The sequence below is a fragment of the Sorex fumeus genome, unplaced genomic scaffold (genome assembly GCF_029834395.1).
Source record: "Sorex fumeus unplaced genomic scaffold, SorFum_2.1 ptg000078l, whole genome shotgun sequence".
Classification (NCBI taxonomy): domain Eukaryota; kingdom Metazoa; phylum Chordata; class Mammalia; order Eulipotyphla; family Soricidae; genus Sorex; species Sorex fumeus.
In genome coordinates, this window is record NW_026606135.1 from 1,890,146 (window position 1) to 1,908,188 (window position 18,043).

At 40.8% G+C, this 18,043-nt stretch overlaps 1 protein-coding gene across 2 annotated transcripts in view; it reads right to left on the reverse strand.

Moving 5' to 3' along the window:
* GRID1 (glutamate ionotropic receptor delta type subunit 1) overlaps positions 1-18,043 on the reverse strand; it is a 754,440-nt gene that overhangs the window by 13,199 nt on the left and 723,198 nt on the right. For both annotated transcript variants that reach the window (XM_056130373.1, XM_056130374.1), the window contains exon 14: positions 5,824-5,990. In XM_056130373.1, the coding sequence (XP_055986348.1) occupies positions 5,824-5,990 (167 nt within the window). The remainder of the gene's footprint in view (positions 1-5,823; positions 5,991-18,043) is intronic.

An 18,043-nucleotide genomic window follows, 5' to 3' on the forward strand; every position in this document is an offset into this window, starting at 1 on the left:
TTTGGCTGCTTACCTCTAAAATAATCAAAATAAGTTATCTGTCTCACAGAAACATTGTCCAACACAAAAAGAGAAAACACTAGTAGCTACTCAGCTGATGATCTGTCAAATATTAAGAGCCTGATAAAAGTCAGCTTACAGTTGTTCAGTCTGATGGCCATAGTGACCAGCATCCCTACTGCTCCATAATTGACATAAACTACGTCTTATTGGGAACACAGTAGAGCTTGACCATTTCACATTTTTTACTCCCATAACAGATTGTAAAGTGGTTCTTATTATGTCTATTTATGTAGTAAAGACCCAAGACTCAGACTTTGAATAATCTGACCTGGCAGCAATTAAAATGTAGCAAAGCTGCTCTTTGGAGCTGGGTCATGCTGACCTTGGAGTTCATGATCTTTCCAGAACACCAGGCTGCAAAACGCAGTGATCCTGTTCAATGACAGTCAAGTTCTGGTCTAATGGACAGTGAGTCTGGTCGGAGCCTGGTTGGAGGACCAGGTACCTTTTTACTGCTCACGGACTGCAAAGTCAGCCTGTTTAATTTTGCTTATGCTTCTCTTCTCCAAACTCCTTATAATTGTATTCATTTTTATGCCCAATATTATTCCAGGAAGAATGTGAGGCGATTTACAGGAAGACAGAATAAAATAAACCAAATAAACAAAAGTTAAATATATAAGCAACAAAGGTACAATAAAAGAAATTATCAGCACAAAGTGACTCCTAGAATGACGTTCAACTAATGAACACCATAAGAAGCTATGCTCCTCCTTATGAGTAAGCCAAAGCTATAACAGTCACTTCCTGAAATAAGTTGTTCTATTTTCCAGACAGATTATAATTGCAGGTACTTTCCTTTAGTCAATAGTTGTGGAGCCTGCTACACAGTAGGTGATCTATAAATGGCTATTAAGTTGTTAAACATTTATTGAATGCCCACTCTGCATGCCATGGTGCCCAAACGTGGTACAACACTCAACTCTTCCTCACACATTAATAAGTTCTAGCCTATAGACTCTGAATTGTGCTGCTCAAAAGAGTATTTATGTATTCAAGGAAACTGTTCCCTAGACTAAGGAAATAGAGGTTACAAAAGTTCTAGAATCTGCTATTTATTCTGAAACACTTTTCCGTTAATGGCCTGGAGCACTCCTTCCTGGGTCAGCCACCTTCTTCCTCGCAAGCACACCCCAGTGAGAGGTGGTTCTTCATTCTGATGAACACTTAAAAAGCATTACAGTATGATATATACCACAAATTCTTGACCCATTCATCTGTAGTTTAGCATGTGGGCTATTTCCATATCTTGGATCTTGTAGTAGTGCTTTGATGAACGCAGGTGTACATATATCCTTTTGAATTTATGTTTTCTGTGTTTGGGAAGTAGATGCCTAAAACTAGTATTTCTGGGTATTATAGGACAGAAAAGGGGCATATACATAATGATCTCTCTTAGATATGGGACTAAAAGATACACATTAAGGTAGAAACAAAGGGCTAAAGGGAACACAATGGGATAACTCATCCCCAGAACTGAGTTTGTAGAGGGAGTGGGGGTTTGAAAGCAAGGAATCTTGAGGACCTTGGAGAAGGGAGGAGGTACATTGGTGATAGGTGTGGTGTTGGAATATGTACATGTGAAACCACCATTCACAGTGTTGTAAAGAACAGTACTTCAATCAATAAAAATAAATAAAATATACTTCTGGTAGGTGAGAGGGTTGTGATATGATGAACTAAAAAAATAGAAGAAGAAAAGAAGAAGCTCTGGAGTTCTAGTTAGTAAAACGATGACTAGGGGTATGGTGCTGCCAACAGGTCAACCTGTACATGAGGGGTATGTGCATCAGCAGCCTGATGGTGCCTTCAGGCTTCCTGATACCCCAAAATTGATTATGTGCCTATGGCCAGAGGCTGAAAACTTGGGACCAAGTTTACCAAGAAATTAAGCAGTCAAAAGTTAGGTACATGGGAGCCATGCCCACAAACCACTTCTGGCTCAGCTATGCAAGCTCATTTATTGGCCTTATTTCAGAGACCCATAAATGAATCTTGAAAGAGATCAAAAGCCACAATTAATCTCAGATCTACACATGACTTAACAGACTGGGATAAATCAGAGGGTGGTGGGTTAGCCTGAAGCCTGACCAAGCAGACCTTGGCAGCCTGGCAGCCACTTGATCCACAGCCAAAATCAACCACCATATCCCCGGCCTGACTCCACTGTCTCAGGACAGACCTCACCAAGATAAAATATGCTGAAAATTTGGGTATGCGGGTTTTGTAACTGAAATCTTCAGGCTTTCTCAGAGTTGGGATAGACTACCTACCCTAATTACCAATACTCCTGGAAGCAATGATATTCACCCCCACAAACCAACTCCAGCACTGCCATGTAAGCTCTACTGCCGCCCTTGCTTCAGAAGCTCATAAATAAATCTTGAAAGAGATCAAAAGCTGCAGTTAATCTCGGACCTGCACAAGGCTGAATGGACCAGGGTAAATCAGAGGGGGGAGTGTTGGATAGGTGCCCACCCAAGCAGAGCCCCCAGCAGCTGCTTGTTTCAACAATCCAAAATTGCTGTCATACGCCCAGCCTGACTCCACCTTTTCAGGATGGACCTCACCAAGATAGAATCTGCTGAAAATTCAGGTTTGCAAGTTTTGTGACTGAAATCTCCAGGCTTTCTATGGGGCAGGATGGGCTACTCTCCTCCACCTCCCTGTATTTCCAGAAGCCTCGGCAGTCATATCCACACACCAAAGCAGCCACTCAACTGTAAAGCTACTGCAGCTTTCTGTCTTGATAAAAATACCGAATGCCCTGAACAAACACCATAACCTCTTAGCACCTGTATTGCGAACCATAATGCACAAAAGGGAGAGAGAGAGAAAGACAGACAGAGAGAGAGAGAGAGAGAGAGAGAGAGAGAGAGAGAGAAGGAAAAGAAGGAAAGTACCTCACATAGAGGGAGGTTGGGGTGGGGAGTAGGGTGTTAGGGGATGGTGGTAGGGGACATCGGTAGTGGGAAATGTACACTAGTAGAGAGATAGGTGCTAGATTGTTATATGACTAAAACCAAATTATGAACATTTTTGCAATGGTCTATCTCATGGATATCCAATAAAAAAATAAAAATATTAATGTAGATCTCATGCCCAATTCAATCAGCTTAATTAATGTTTGAATAAATAGCAGTACTCCTACATAAAAAAAAACACGACGACTGGGTATTTTCCTCATGGAGATACCCATCTTCCCAAATTGTGGACTATTGGTCATTACAGTCCAAGGGTGGCTTACATCCTTGATATAGATGGCAATAGTGCAGGAGGAACATTTAGTCCATGAGGAAGATTTACTTATAGCCAAGACCATAAGGTCTTCTGATAACTGCAGAGTAATAAAATTTTCTTCTAGAATATCAAGATAAAAGGACTAATAGCCCACACACATTTTTGGCTAGGAAAGATTCTAAGTAGAACTTCATGGCCAGTGTGGGGATTGGCACCGCCCTGTCCCAGGTTAAGAAATCTTCTCTAGAAACCCACCATGCACTTTAATCTTGGTCCAGTGCTCTCTGGAACCACAAAAAGTAAATCAACTTTACTCTGCATTCAGAAAACCTTATAATATTGGGGATAAACATCCCCTCCTCAATAATCTTATTGAGTATTCTAAGGTCCTCCTCTAACCCAGTTTGAGCCCCACCTCCACCTTGTTTTCTGATTTCATTGAACAGTTGAGGAAGAATCAATTTCTCTCTTCTCTCTAGTATGTTTATATTCACTTTGTAGGTTTTGGAGAATTTGCAAGCTTAGGGACCCTAAGTTTCCCTCTCTGGGAATTATGTGCTTCCCTAGTTTTTGGTTTGATGCTATCTAGGTGGTAGTGTAGTTTCTGCATTGGTCCCCTGGGCTCTCTTACCATCTGTTCTAGAGAGGTACTCACAGTCTGATGGTCTGTGATCAAGTTTCCCCTTCTGTTTCACAGAAAGCCTAATAGTATAAAACCTTAAGAACACAAGCACATTATAAATCCTGGAGAGAAGACATTCTTTCCTCAGGCCTTTAATCTGAGCAATTAATAAACCACTCCCTCTCCTTTTCTTTTGTCATCACTTTCTGCTCCAGTGAGCAAAGGGAGACATGAAATGTATGCTAATTTAAATCACAAAGAAAATCCCTGGATCTTATTAATTACGTTTACCACTTTCCCAATTAATAAGTAGGCACTGAATGGACAAATGTATCACGGAACCTCTTAGGTATTCACGATCAGAAAATCCAATAGACACTGAGGAGGTAGGAGAAGGGAGGACATAGAGATAAAAAAAAGAAAGAAAGAAAGAAACTTGGGTACAGCACTGAGGCAGAGGGGACCTGAATTCTCCTATAGGTAATCCAGAAGCCAGATGAATAATGTGGGGCACTGGTTATGCTCTTGGGGGTTCCGTATATTAAGCCAATAATATTATAATCTTATCCTTCCAAATGGATGATTCTCAATTGGAATACATGCATGAATTAAGCAATCAGAGGTACCCTCTAAGCTAAGACACCATGCTGGCTTTTCACTTCAGCACTTCTATCACATTATTGATTTAGGTAGTTTTCCTACCTTTCACATACCAGGATGTCATCTCAAAGTAATGTGTGAATGGTGGGTCCAATGCTTAGATGTCATTGGGAACAGTCCACATTAGCAGGCCAGCTACTGAAAAAAGGCAACTGACATTACCCAGGGTCTTTGCTTCTATCATCCCTGGCAAGACCAGCTCACTCGGTCAAGAAAAAATAATGAATGCAAGTTCCTGAAGTAAAAGTTAAGGGTAGGATAATGAGAGACTTTGTGTGTGTGTGTTTGTGTGTGTATGTGTGTGTGCGTGTGTGTGTTTGGGCCACACCCAGTGAAGCTCAGTGGTCATTTCTAGCTCTGTGCTCAGGAATTATTCCTGGTACTGCTCTTGATCTTGTCTAATCATCCAAAGAACAAATTCAATAGATGGATCAGTACATCACATGGGAAACTAAACAGACCAATGCACATTAGACATGATATAGTCATTTCTAGCATAAAGTGTCCATATGACTTTATTTAAGCTAGAACACTCTTGTTTATACAGCCTTCCTCTGCACTCCCACCTACCATCTATAAGCATTTATTTTCAGGAGGATGATCTGGGGAAGATGGGAGGCAGGCATGTAACGAGTCACTGTTTCCTCTCTACATAAAGGGTCAAGCCCTTGCCTATACCAATAGCCCCATCTTCTCAATCCACAGACAACTGAATAGCCCATATGCTTTTCTGACCACTCTTATTTTTCAACTCTCCACATTGACTCTTCTCACCTTGCATTTATCATGAAAAAGGATTATTGGTCTCTTGACAGATCCAATTAATTACAGACTTAATTTTACATTACTGTGTCTTTCTGGCTAACTCTGACTCATCCTTTGGACCTCAGATGTCACCTCTTCTAAGTATTCCTCCCTTATCTGCTAAGCCTGATAAGATGCCCTCTTCTGTGTTGCCTCCACACGCATACTATCATCTCCATTGGTTGATGTTGCACACAAGAGAGCAGCTACGAGACAATGTGCTTGAGAGGGAACTGTGTCATTCCTCATCTTTACCCTTAGAGCTGTCCTGACACTAGTAGGAAGGTGAGATGGGGGTAGGAGGAGCATGGACCAGTACACAGTTGGGATCGAGAAAAAATATAAACAAGTTTGTTTCAATTGTTAGCTCCCATGACAAAGTTATTCTTATAACTAGAGCATGGGGATTGAGTCATCTTGTGGACTGTGCCTACCTCTGGGAGAAGAGGTCCCTGTAGGGGCTGCCATGTTGCAGGGCGATTCCGTAGCCCTTGCTGCTGACGCTGTTGCCAATGACGGTCACTGAGCAGTCATCGTCTGTCAGGGCTGCATACTCCACCACGGCCACATCCCACAGAAAGGCATAGTTCCCCTTCTTTGCCTGAAAGACAAAAATAACCATGAATCCAGGCAAGCTTGCTATACAAGTTTGATGGTGGGGTTTGACAACCAATCCTAAATGGTTCTCCTGTCCACTCTCTAATACAGAAAATGCTCTTATTTTCTGGTCTACAATTGTCACCACTGTGAAAAGGCATAAAGAGAGAGGTGCTGTTGATAGAAGATTCTGGTCTAACATACATATATGGGCTCATGATTCACCTTCTGGTCAAAGACATGAACCTCTTTCTCAGATTAGCAGGTATACTATGGAAATGGAAGAAAATTTGACTCCAAGAATTTAAGACTTTTCTGAGGTACCATAATAGTATCCATTTAATTTTCTGTCTTAGAATTTAATAGATCTCTGCTTAGGATGAATGATGTGATGGCCCTAAATCCAATCCCTAGCGACCATGACAATATATAAGTCACAAACCCATTAGGTACTATGCTTGATTTTAGCCAAAAGGCTAAGAAGCAATTATAAAACCATTAGGGACAGAGTAATGATTGTTACGGTGCCAGTCTGGGTTTCTGACACCTTTTACTGCTTACAGCAAAGTGTGAACATGCATACATACATGCATAAATATACCTATATCTATAAACATATCTATCATATATCTATATATTACACATAACACATTCATCTGCTCACATGCACACACCTACATATGTGTGCACAGATACACACAGGAGCAGGTTACTGCTATAAGTCTTTATATCAGTACATTGGTTAGAAGATTGTTTCATAAGGAAACTACTTGTGGCCACAGCTGAAGTACTACTCCATCACACCCACTCCAAAGCAGACCTAACCTTTCTATCCTGAGTCATAATTCTGTTTCTGATTTGAGTTTGAACACTATGGAATATGAGCTGCTCTGCTTTCTGGAAAGAGATGCAAACTAGACATTGTTGCTTGGTCAGCTTAAAATAGAGCCTACTGTTCTAAATGCAGTAACACTTCTTTGTCTTTTCCTTCTCCTATCACAGTTCATACCTGACATTGAAAGACCTCAGTCTGGATTTGAGTGCAGGACTGAAATATTCTAGAAAACAACAAAACTGGAAAACTATTTCCTTGTTTCTACAAAGTTGTGTCTTTGTATCTACTGAGACTTTCCAAAGACCACCAGAGCTCAAATAAAGGTAGGCAATGTTTGACTTCTTTCAGGTACCAAATAGCTCATCTTTTCATAGGAAGGTTTCCAGCAGAAGATATGTAGGCAGAATGTGTTTTTCTGGTATGAACAGGATACTGCAGTCATTCACCAATTTTGCCCAATGACCTCGTGAGAAATGACACACACCTGTGCTACCCATTGACTTTCACCCTAGGGAGCAAATCAAATATTATAACAAAGCCTTATTCCTCTGCCCAGCCAATTTCAGAAGTCCTAAAGGACTCTGACCCAGGTTGCAAAATTACACTCATTTCTCTCGTCCATTTGGGAAGATAACAGTCTTTGAAATTTTTTCCTGCTGGCAAACAAGTTTTCTCATGAAAAGATATAAATTTTCAACCTCTTAGTAACTGAGTTTCTCAGCAAAATGTTGACTTATGACCTAATATTTGGCTTTACTTTGACTCTGGAGCACTTCACATCCATGCTCACAATTCAACATGACAATCAGACATTGTTATTTGTGCAATCTGAAAAGGGCATGTCATGTTGAAGGAAGAATTAAGATTAGGTTCATTTCTACCTTTCAAGTGATGTTCTAAGAAGGAAAAAGAAATAAGATGGCTCAGATGGAGTGGAAACTGACTGACAAAAGTCTGGCTTGGACACTAGAATGGGGCCCATGGATTTTTTTTCAAGCTTTAAGCATTTGTAGTTGCAGCTGGGTTTAAGTGACAGGTGAACATTGCTCCATGAAAGCAACTTCATTTTTTGTCCTGCTAGTCTATGCTGAGAAAGCAAGGAAGACATGGGAGGGATGCTAGCAATACCTCAGCATTAAATCTTTGCTAATCAAAAGGCAGTCAAAAAAAGCAGGCAGCATATGTTTTTATTCCTGACATACTGAATGATCTCAGACACCATCTCTTCATGTAGTGAAAAGGAGCAAAATTTGCTATTATGTTTTCTTATACCTGACCCAGGAAGCATGCAGCTGTATTCCTAAGGTACCTGCCAGCACTTAGAACAGGGAGGACACAGAAGCACTGATGTCCTTGCATGTTGTAGGCATGTGAAACCAGAAGCTTTAACTTCAGTGAGACAAGGCAGATTCTGACTTTATTTGGAGGAAATACTCCCCACCTCAACATCCTTTATACATTTTCTCGGCATTCCAGAGCTTCCTGAGTCCTATTTTCTTAGCCCCATGCTGAGTATAATGCAACAACAAGACCTTCCCCAAGCTTCCTAAGCCCATCAGGAAAACTTCTGGACAATGCAGATAGGTTCCAACAAACTTTTGAAGGTGCCACAGACATGATATGAGACATGAGACTATGTGGGTCATGGGACTCGAGAGATAATACATAAAGTAGGGCTCTTGTCTAGCATGTGGCAGAACTAGATTCACTTTTCAACACTGCAAATGGTTGCCTGAGCACCATCAGGAGTATGGAGTAATCCCTGAGCACTGCTAGGTTTAGGTGCGGCCAAAAAAACAAGCAAACAAACAACCCCTCCCCAAACAAAACAAAATAGAAAAATACACTGTATAATCCATCATGTTCTCAGGAAAGTTTCAGATATAGAAATAAGGAACTTAACTATCTCGTACGATCATGACTATATATCCATATAGTTATCCTTTTTGCCCCCATGCCGAATGAAGTTCACACAAAGTCCATCATTTCATGATGTACCTCTTCCCCAAATCACCATAACCAGTTTGCCAAACGGCCCTGCTAATTATCAAACAGTCTTGTTCTGAGCTGTATGTCTACAAGACCTGGTTCCTCCATTTGAGTGAGACACTAAATACCTACGAATCTGCCTCAAGAAGAACCAAGACATTCTGCTTTATCGCTCCTCCGATTATAAGCACATTTGCCACCTTTCTTGCATCTTAGTATTTCCCTAATTCTCCTTCAAGGTTCAACATTTTTCTCTGGGGCTATTGCTTCCTTCTCTCTACTTCCATGGGGACAGAAATATATCTATTTCCCTCTAGTATCCATTCCCTCTATTCCACATTAGAAACTGTTCACACCTTTTGCCATCTGTCATTTCCTTTCTATATTTAACTATTCCATTTCAGTCTCTTGGTAAGATAGTATTAGTAGGAATTAAATCACCTCTTAACTATAGCCATTGATTGTGCTTGCAGAGGTTTAAGTTAAACTACTTTTCAGGAAAAGGGCTCTGCAAAATTATGGAGGATGTTATCTGTGACAGGTACAATGGGCAGATGAGCTACTTACAAGGAGACTACTGGTGTGTTTCACTTATTTATCATTGGCACTGTTTAAAATTTAATGGCAATACCATATATGTGTATTCTGTACTAAAGAAAATGAAAACAGATGCAGTGTTTTACCTCTTGAATAGGTTAAATTATTTTTATCTGGCTAGCCTGCAAATGTATTTTGAATTTCTAATCATTTATTTACTGTGTATCAACGTCTTAGCTCTTGGAATAGGGTTGTTGGAAAGTTAAGTGAGATAAAAAGCTGGTTGATTCCACCAGGCACCCACCCTCTATTCAAGAGTCAAGGTGGACACAGAAAGTTCTTTAGGACCAGCTCTCTGGTTTTAGGAATCCGGCCCAGGGTTTCCTCCAGAAGTTACTGAAGGTATTTGCAGATCATCTAAGTCATGAAAGTTAATATAACCTTGAAATAAAGCCTGAAATTTCTAATATTTTTATTGTTAATAACCAGTTTCATTGAGGGCACAACACATATGAATAACAGAGAATGACATAACGTTCCAGAACATAATGTAGCTACAGAAGACAATAACATTTAAAATTTCTCATACTCTTTACATCACCAAAGTAGGAATTTAACCTAAGCATCAACTGAAATGTATTTTCGTATTTCGAAGATCTGATAGTAAGGACAGGAATAGTTTCTATATTCAGTATTATGTAAATGTTGAATAAAACAGGTTTTAGAATGTGATGATTTTATACCACAGATAAGGTAAGGTAAGGTAAAGGTAAAGGCCCTCCCATTGATCATCGATTTGCTCGAGCGGGCCCAGTAACGTCTCCATTGGAGACTTTGTTGTTACTGTGTTTGGCATATCGAATACGTCACGGGGAGCTTGCCAGGCTCTCTGAGAGGAGCGGAGGAATCGAACTCAGGTCGGCCAGGTTGGCTGTGTGCAAGGCAAACGCCCTACCGCTGTGCTATCGCTCCAGCCCACACACAGATAATAATTACAAAACAATACACCATTAGTACATAAAGATAAATGTATACATACAAACATTTATTGATTACTTATATGTTAAAAAAAGTATCAGAAAACAGAAGGATGGCCAAACATCACTGTATCACTCACTGTCATCCCACTGTTCATTGATTTCCTCAAGCAGGCACCAATAGCATCTCCATTCATTCTAGCCCTGAGATTTTAGCAAGTGCCACATTGGAGGCTCTTTCAGGGTCAGGAGAATGAGACCCATCATTGTTCCTGAGTTTTGGCATATCAAATATGCCACGGGTTCTCCGAAAGCAAGAGCTAGACAGTAAGAAGCATTTGCAGCCACGCGCTTCCAGAAGCTCAGTTTTATAGTCTCTGGGTCTAGGCCATTGATGGGATTACACAGCGCCAGGGGAAGTTGGTGGGTGTAACACCTAGCTACTGGAAGATGGGGGATCTGGGTGGAGGAGGCCCAGTCTTGATCCAAGGAGGCTTGGAGATTTCAGCTTTGGGTCCCGCATACCTGGGTTCCTCTGCAGGTTCCTTCATGCGTGAGGCTTGTCCAAGCGTGTGGAGAGTGGTCTTAAGCATGGCTATGGCTGGTTCTGGAGGTCTTCAGCTGCTGGGGCTCTGCTCGGGGCAGGGAGGGAAGCTCAACCCGCCCCCTTCCAAGAGTCACACATACTATTGTGGAATTTAGTATGACAAAAGATGAACACATTTAGAGATGACGGTGATATTGTTGATAATCCTATGACAAGTTGATTAAAATGTTTATTTTCTTTTACTCCTGTCACAAAACGCATGCTATCCCACAGTATGTAGGCATCAAATCTGACCATTGCCCCTTTCTCTATCGTGTATGCCCATAAACAGAAAATAAAGGTATGGGAGACTTTCCAATTTCCTAAGGCCCTGATCTCCAATGCTACTTAAAACTTGTGAATGTCTTCTTTACAGCTCGGGTTCACATCAAAAAACATTGCCTCATTTCAGTCTACCCTTACCCTAAAGGAATAAGAAGAGAAACTTCACTCAGGCATAAAAAGAAGAGATGTGAGGATTTTGCGTAAAGAAGGAAAGAACTTCTTTAGCTTTGGACAAAGACAGGGACAACTGGATTTTCATCCCCAGGCTGCCAGAGGAGCAGTAGGTAGACGGACCGCTCCTGGCTTGTCTCCTGGCAAGTATCTTAGCAAACAGAATCCAATCCCATCCTGAAGTCCATGCTGTCCCTGGTCCACCCACATGCTGGAGCACTACAAATGGAAAGAGACTGAGATCATGCAGCGTGTAGCCCCAGTGCTTAGAACATCCTCCCTAACATTGGAGGGAACATGATTAGCTTATATTGCTGGAGGAAGGTTGGGCGCCATAAAGAAAGCCACGAGTGAGCTAGAATATTGGATGACTCATTCTCCTTTGCTCCACACTGGTCATAAAATGAGATTACATTGCCTTTCATTGCACCACTGATTCTGCTCTTCCCAGAACTCACTTGGAGCATGAACTTTCAGAGACAATAACCTTCAAGGCAAGAACCTCATTATACTCTTCTACTCTATCCAAACTGTTTTTGTTTGCTTTTTTCTTTTTTGGAAAGGGGCAAATGACCACATTGTTGTACTGAAAAGAAAACATTGGCTGTGCTGCAGATATCTAGTCCAAACACTATTGTATAGAAGCACTGAAGGAAACCAAGTGCTGACAGTGTCAGGCACAGGGCAGGTATGCAACGCCTGCTGGGTATTAGCACCTTCAGAAACCTGATTTCATTTCCATGACTCCTAAAACTCTCACATCAGGACCATTTTACAGATGAAGAAACCGAGGCTCATAAAAACGAAGTGGTTATTCTAACCAAAATATATAATGATGAGCCAAGTCAGGTCATTGTGAATTCTGTCTGACTTCAAACAAGTGTGGCTGCTCCTAGCACCCTATTTGGATTTGTGAAGTAATAGCTGGGGATATTTTCCTGGTACCTTATCCTCTGCTCACTTCCCTGGGGAAATGCTAAGGGTCATGATCACACACTGGAATGGTAACGACTATCTTTTCCCCAACTATAAAAATGAGGTGGCTTGAAGAACAACAACTGGACAGTGGGAGAGGGAGGAGTGGGCAGCTTCCTGGTCTCTGGTTGGAGTTGTCAGGATATCAGGGACTGCTTGGAAAGCTGATGCTCTTCTTGTGCATTCACCACCCAGAGGCACTCTCCAAGTCTCTGCTCTACCTACTTCCATCCAACAATGCAGTCTCTCTAGCATCCAATGTCTTAGTGCTTCTGTCATGTTAATAAAATGGCGACCCACTGCCAATCACAGCCTGAGCCCTGGCTATAGCGACACCTGGACTGTACTCCGTGCCAACCCCTAAGATGATGCAACAGGAAAAAGTCGAGCATCTGTGGAGAAAAGGACTGTTGCTGGTGGGAGTGTGGGCTGGCATGATATTTCTGGAATGACAATTTGGTGGTGGAATCAAATGCTCTTAAAATGTGTATGTGCAGCAGTTGCATCCCTAGGGATTTACCCTAAAAATTTTACTCAGTTTCTAAAAGATGTTTGTGCAAAGATTTTCAGGGCAACACACTTTAGACTAGCAAGAAATTGGAAACAATACAAATGCTCAACAATTCAGAGCCAGCCAGATAAATAAAAGTAGAAGGTTGTGGAATGTTAAGTTATGTAAATTTAAAATTATCACTATTAATGGTGTTAAAAAAGAAGATTTACTGGTAAGGGAAACAATGTTTGTGGGATGTGTGAGCCTGGCCTGGGTTCTACACTACAAATGTAGGGATTTGAATCCCAGCTCCACCATTTGCTGGCTGTGTGTGTGCAGAAAATTGCTTGGCATCTCTAGGTCTTAGATATAAAATGATCCTCATTTTACACAGTTATCATAAGAATCAAATTTCTCAATATATGTGATATGCTTAGAATTTTGAGGACACATAAATAAATGTAAATAAATGTAAACCAATATTATACTCTTGAGTAAAACTGAACCTGTTGTAATAGAGATTTTAGATAATGCCATACTTTCCAATTATTGTATAGCACTTTAGCACGGCAGCACTGTCCTTCTGTTATTCATCGATTTGCTCGAGTGGGCACCAGTAACGTCTTCATTGTGAGGCTTGCTGTTACTGTTTTTGGCATATAGAATATGCCATGGGGAGCATGCCAGGCTCTGCCGTGCAGGCGGGGTACTCTTGGTAGCTTGCCGGGCTCTCCGAGAGGGACAGAGGAAATGAACCCAGGTAGGCCGCGTGCAAGGCAAATGCCCTACCAACTGTGCTATTGAAAATTTTAAATTAGGAATAGTAAAATTCAGGCCCTAAACACCACTATAATCATCTATATGTGATGTCAACATGGGTCACTTTTATTGTTTCTTTCACTTCCCTGTGTTGTCTGTTTTTCTTTTAGATAATGAGGTGTTTCAATAGTGATTGCAGCTGTCCAAGATGGTAATTTTAGTGATTCTCTCTTCTTCATTGTACATTGCATAGTGAAAAGACATATGTTTGGACAAAGACAAGTTCCCTACCATTCCCCAGCTTTTCTGTCAAATATCAGTCTTAACCTTCCAGTGGCTTTCTAGAGGACTAATCTGAGTGTGAAATTATTAGGTACAAAGCATTAGGTCTGAACTGAGAACTCTAAGGAAATTCCATTTCCTTTTCTTTCCTTTGGTTCCTAGATTTATAAAGATCAATCCATTAACTATTACTGAAGCATCTTTCCCTCAACCCAGTCACCTTCTGTAAGTGATTCTTCTTTCTTCCCAAGTCAGTAATAGGTTCTGTCTGAGCATATGCTATATGTGAGGATAAAGGCATGCATATGAGAATGTGTGTGCAAGAATATATGCATGTAGATAAGTGTGTGTATGCATGTCCCTTTGTGTATGTGAAGACCAGTATGCCCCAACCCCTAGCCCAGGAAGCAGGAAAGAAGTGAACTCTGGTGTCCTAATCCTAGAGAACAATAAAGCATGTTGGAAAGTACAACTTCAGCTGTAGATAAGGAGCATCCCTCTCCCTGGCTTCTTAAAACAATGGAACGAAGTCATTCACAATGATATGCAAATGTAATGTAGCCCATGGGAGCACCAGAGCCGTTTGCAAGCCTACCTAAAACCTGGGAAATAAGGAGTAAAAGATCTTTTACCCTCAGCAATTCTTGGATATGCAAAAGCAAGCAAATCCAGGAAGGATCAGTGGGAGGGGAAATGACAACCTCCCAATTAGTGAATTAGTGTAACGACTATTTTCCTGAAGTGACCAGTGGGCAAAAAAGTCAATCTGGCTCCTGAATCCAGGCAGTGTGAACAGGATGGAAGTAGAAATGAGATAATACGACTAAAGGGATAGGAAGCCATCTGGTTGGGGCATTGATAGGTGTGCACTTGTGCGTGTGTATGTGTGTTTAGTCCCAAGCACAAGCATGAAACTAACCCTTCAGGTTTGCCATAGTGCTCCCACGGAGCACCCTCCATTTCTGGGGCATGAGGACAGGGATGATGTTACAACAACATAAAATGTTTCCTGGTGACAGGAAATAGGCCTGAAAGCGAATCTCCACAAAAGATTGCCTATAACATCTTGGTTTTACTCTTTCCGAGAGCAAGATAATCAATAATGAATACAGTAAGGGCTAGAGATAGTGAAAGGCCCCCAAAGCTCTATCTTAAATGTTATTTATATTCTTTTATTCCCTGAATTACCTTGTCACACCTAGTGGTGCTCAAGGCTTACTCTTGGCTCTGTGCTAATGGATCATTCCCAGTGGTACACAGGGGACCATATTGGGTGCAAGGGATCTAACTTGGCTCAGCAGTGTATAAGGCAAGTGCCCTACTGCTATACTATCTCTCCAGCCCAATTTCTTAACTTTCCTTATAGTATCTTCCAACTTCCATTTCATAGAAAGAATGACCTGGTATACCACTGATAGAAAGAAACCACTTAACTTTGTCTTAAGTAAATCAGAAGTTTGGTTAAGCCCACATATGTAATGAATAGAATAATTCAGGTCACAAGAACAGGGTTTGGTTCTTGCTTCCATTTTATGCCACTGTGACATCTTGGGCAATGTAAGAGATCCTGACAAAGCTACTTCCTCTGACAAATGAGGAATAATAATTAGATAGATGAAAGGGTCTTCCTAGGTTATTCCAACAGAGGCTGTGTGGAGGGATCGCCACAATGTTTTGCAGAGTCTATTTTAACAAAGTAGTTCTCTGTGTGGTCCTGAACCAGCAGAATAAGGAATGTGTAAGAAATGTTCTTGGGCCCTGTTCCAGACATAACCAAACATAAGTTACTACAGGGGCTAATTATGTTTAAACATGTCCCCTATGTGACTGGCATGCTTTTTAAATTTGAGAACAGATACTTAAAATTTTACTTAAATGATGTTTATTATACTTTGTTAGTATTTGCATTTGATTATTTTCTTGACTCTTAGGAAGTGATTCCAAGTCAGAAATTAAGGGTCCCCATTAGTATTATTTCTGAAGGTCAGCTTCTAAAAGGCATATGAGGATAGATAAAAGTGGAGCATGGAGCTGGAGGGGGAAAAAGGATTAATGCAGCCCACTATGCTTTGATTCAAGAGTCAAGGATTCCCATATCCTAGTATTCATCCACACAGCTTTTTCTTAATTATCTTTTTTTTCACAGTTTTATTCATGTCCAACTGTATGCTAGCCATCAGGTAGACACAGTGCACTGAGCTACATGTCTAAGGGAACTGAACTTATAATATTCTATGTATGTGTACGTTTATGTATGTATGCATGTATGCACAAGGAACATTTGCACAGTACAACTTTATTGTTACACTTTTTTTATGGGATGTTTGACAACATGGGTGTCTTTCTCTGTGCTGCCACGTTTCACATATTTTTTGGTTTCTTTTTCTTCTCGATTTGCTCTAGGGCTGGAGCGATAGCACAGTGGGTAGGGTGTCTGCCTTGCACGCAGACAACAGGCTGACCGGAGTTCAATTCCTCCGCCCCTCTCAGAGAGCCCGGCAAGCTACTGAGAGTATTCGATATGCCAGACACAGTAACAACAAAGTCTCCAATGGAGACGTTACTGGGTCCGCTCGAGCAAATCGATGATCAACGGGAGGGCCTTTACTTACTTTTACTTTTTTCTTCTCTAGATAAATTTTTTTCATTCTTCATTTTATCACTGCAATCTATTTTATATCTAGTCAAACCAATTTATACTTTATTTTGGGTTACTCTTAATCTTTTTGGTGAAGTAACTCAGATTATATTGATATTTATTATGGTCTTTATGCAATTAAAAATAATTTGTTTTTGCTTTTTGGGTCACACCTGGCAAGGCACAGGGGTTATTTCTGGTTCTACACTCAGGGATTACACCTGGCAGTGCTCAAGGGACCACATAGGATTCTGGAAATCGAACCCAGGCCAGCTGCATGCAAGGCAAATGAACCACCTGCTGTGCTATCGCACCAGCCCACAATTTAAAATTTTAAAAATTAATTGAAAATCAATGTGTCCCTTTGCCATGGTGAAAAAGCTGGCTAGGGCTTTTAGTTTTGCTGATGGTGTATAATTTTAGAATTTGAGAAAAGAGCCATTGATTGTTCTAAGTTCAGATTTCATTTCTGTTGTACCAAATGAGCCTTTTACCCTTTGAGATATGTGACGTCTTCTTCCACCAGGACAATACTTCACTAAATATTTAAGACTATTTCTCCCTAGTGTGCCAGAGACCCCGAAAGGGAATGCAAAAATAAAGTCTTCATAGGGTCAGGTGCTGTATGCAGACATTATTAGAAAATTCCTGACCAGAATTTGGCAACAGAAAAGAAAACACAGCGTGGTAATGGAGCCAGGTACTCAGGGGGCTTGCTGTGGCTCTTTGGAGCTACTGATGTTGAACTTTTTATGTGACAGAGATGAAGGCCATTTGCAGCCAGAGGGACCTGGGGAGATATTCAAGCTCTGCCAATAGCTTATTCTGTAGTCTTGGAACAGTCCTTTTTGAGCATCCATTCCCTTGCAAATGGACACAATTTGTTCGGTGGATATTTATCCTGAACTTTCTAAGAGGAAAAAGAGACAGAAAAGTACCAAGAAGATTACTTTGCAGGAAGAAGAGACTGTCCTTTAAAGTTTGATTTCAATTGCCTTGGTTTCTCAATTCTACAATCTCCCCTTTCCATTTAGTGACCCGACTCAAGACTGTGAAGTCATAATACTCTCCACTTCTAAATCTATTCTTGAGAGGAAACCAGAAATTAATTGACCCAGAGGTCACTTAGCTCCAGTAGGACCTCAACTTTAGCATCCATCAGGATCACCTGGAAAGCTATAACCATAGATTGTTGAACCAATCCCAGAGTCTCTCATTAAATGGGTCTAAGAATTTTCATTTCTTCTAATCTCTAGTGTTGCTGATGCTACTGGTCTCAGGAACACACTTCGAGAATCACTCATCTGTATCACAGACTATGAGAATATTAAAATGACCTGAGCTTGTCTTCCATTTTTACAAACTATTAGTGAATTTGTAATGGGTCAAGATTATGACCCAATCTAAGAGTTTTCTAATTTACCAGGCTGATGACTGAGTACAATTTCAAGTGTTACTTCTCCCCAAGGCAACTGCACTTTAATGAGAACCCAAACTTTAAGACATAAGGATAATACTGGTGGTGATCAT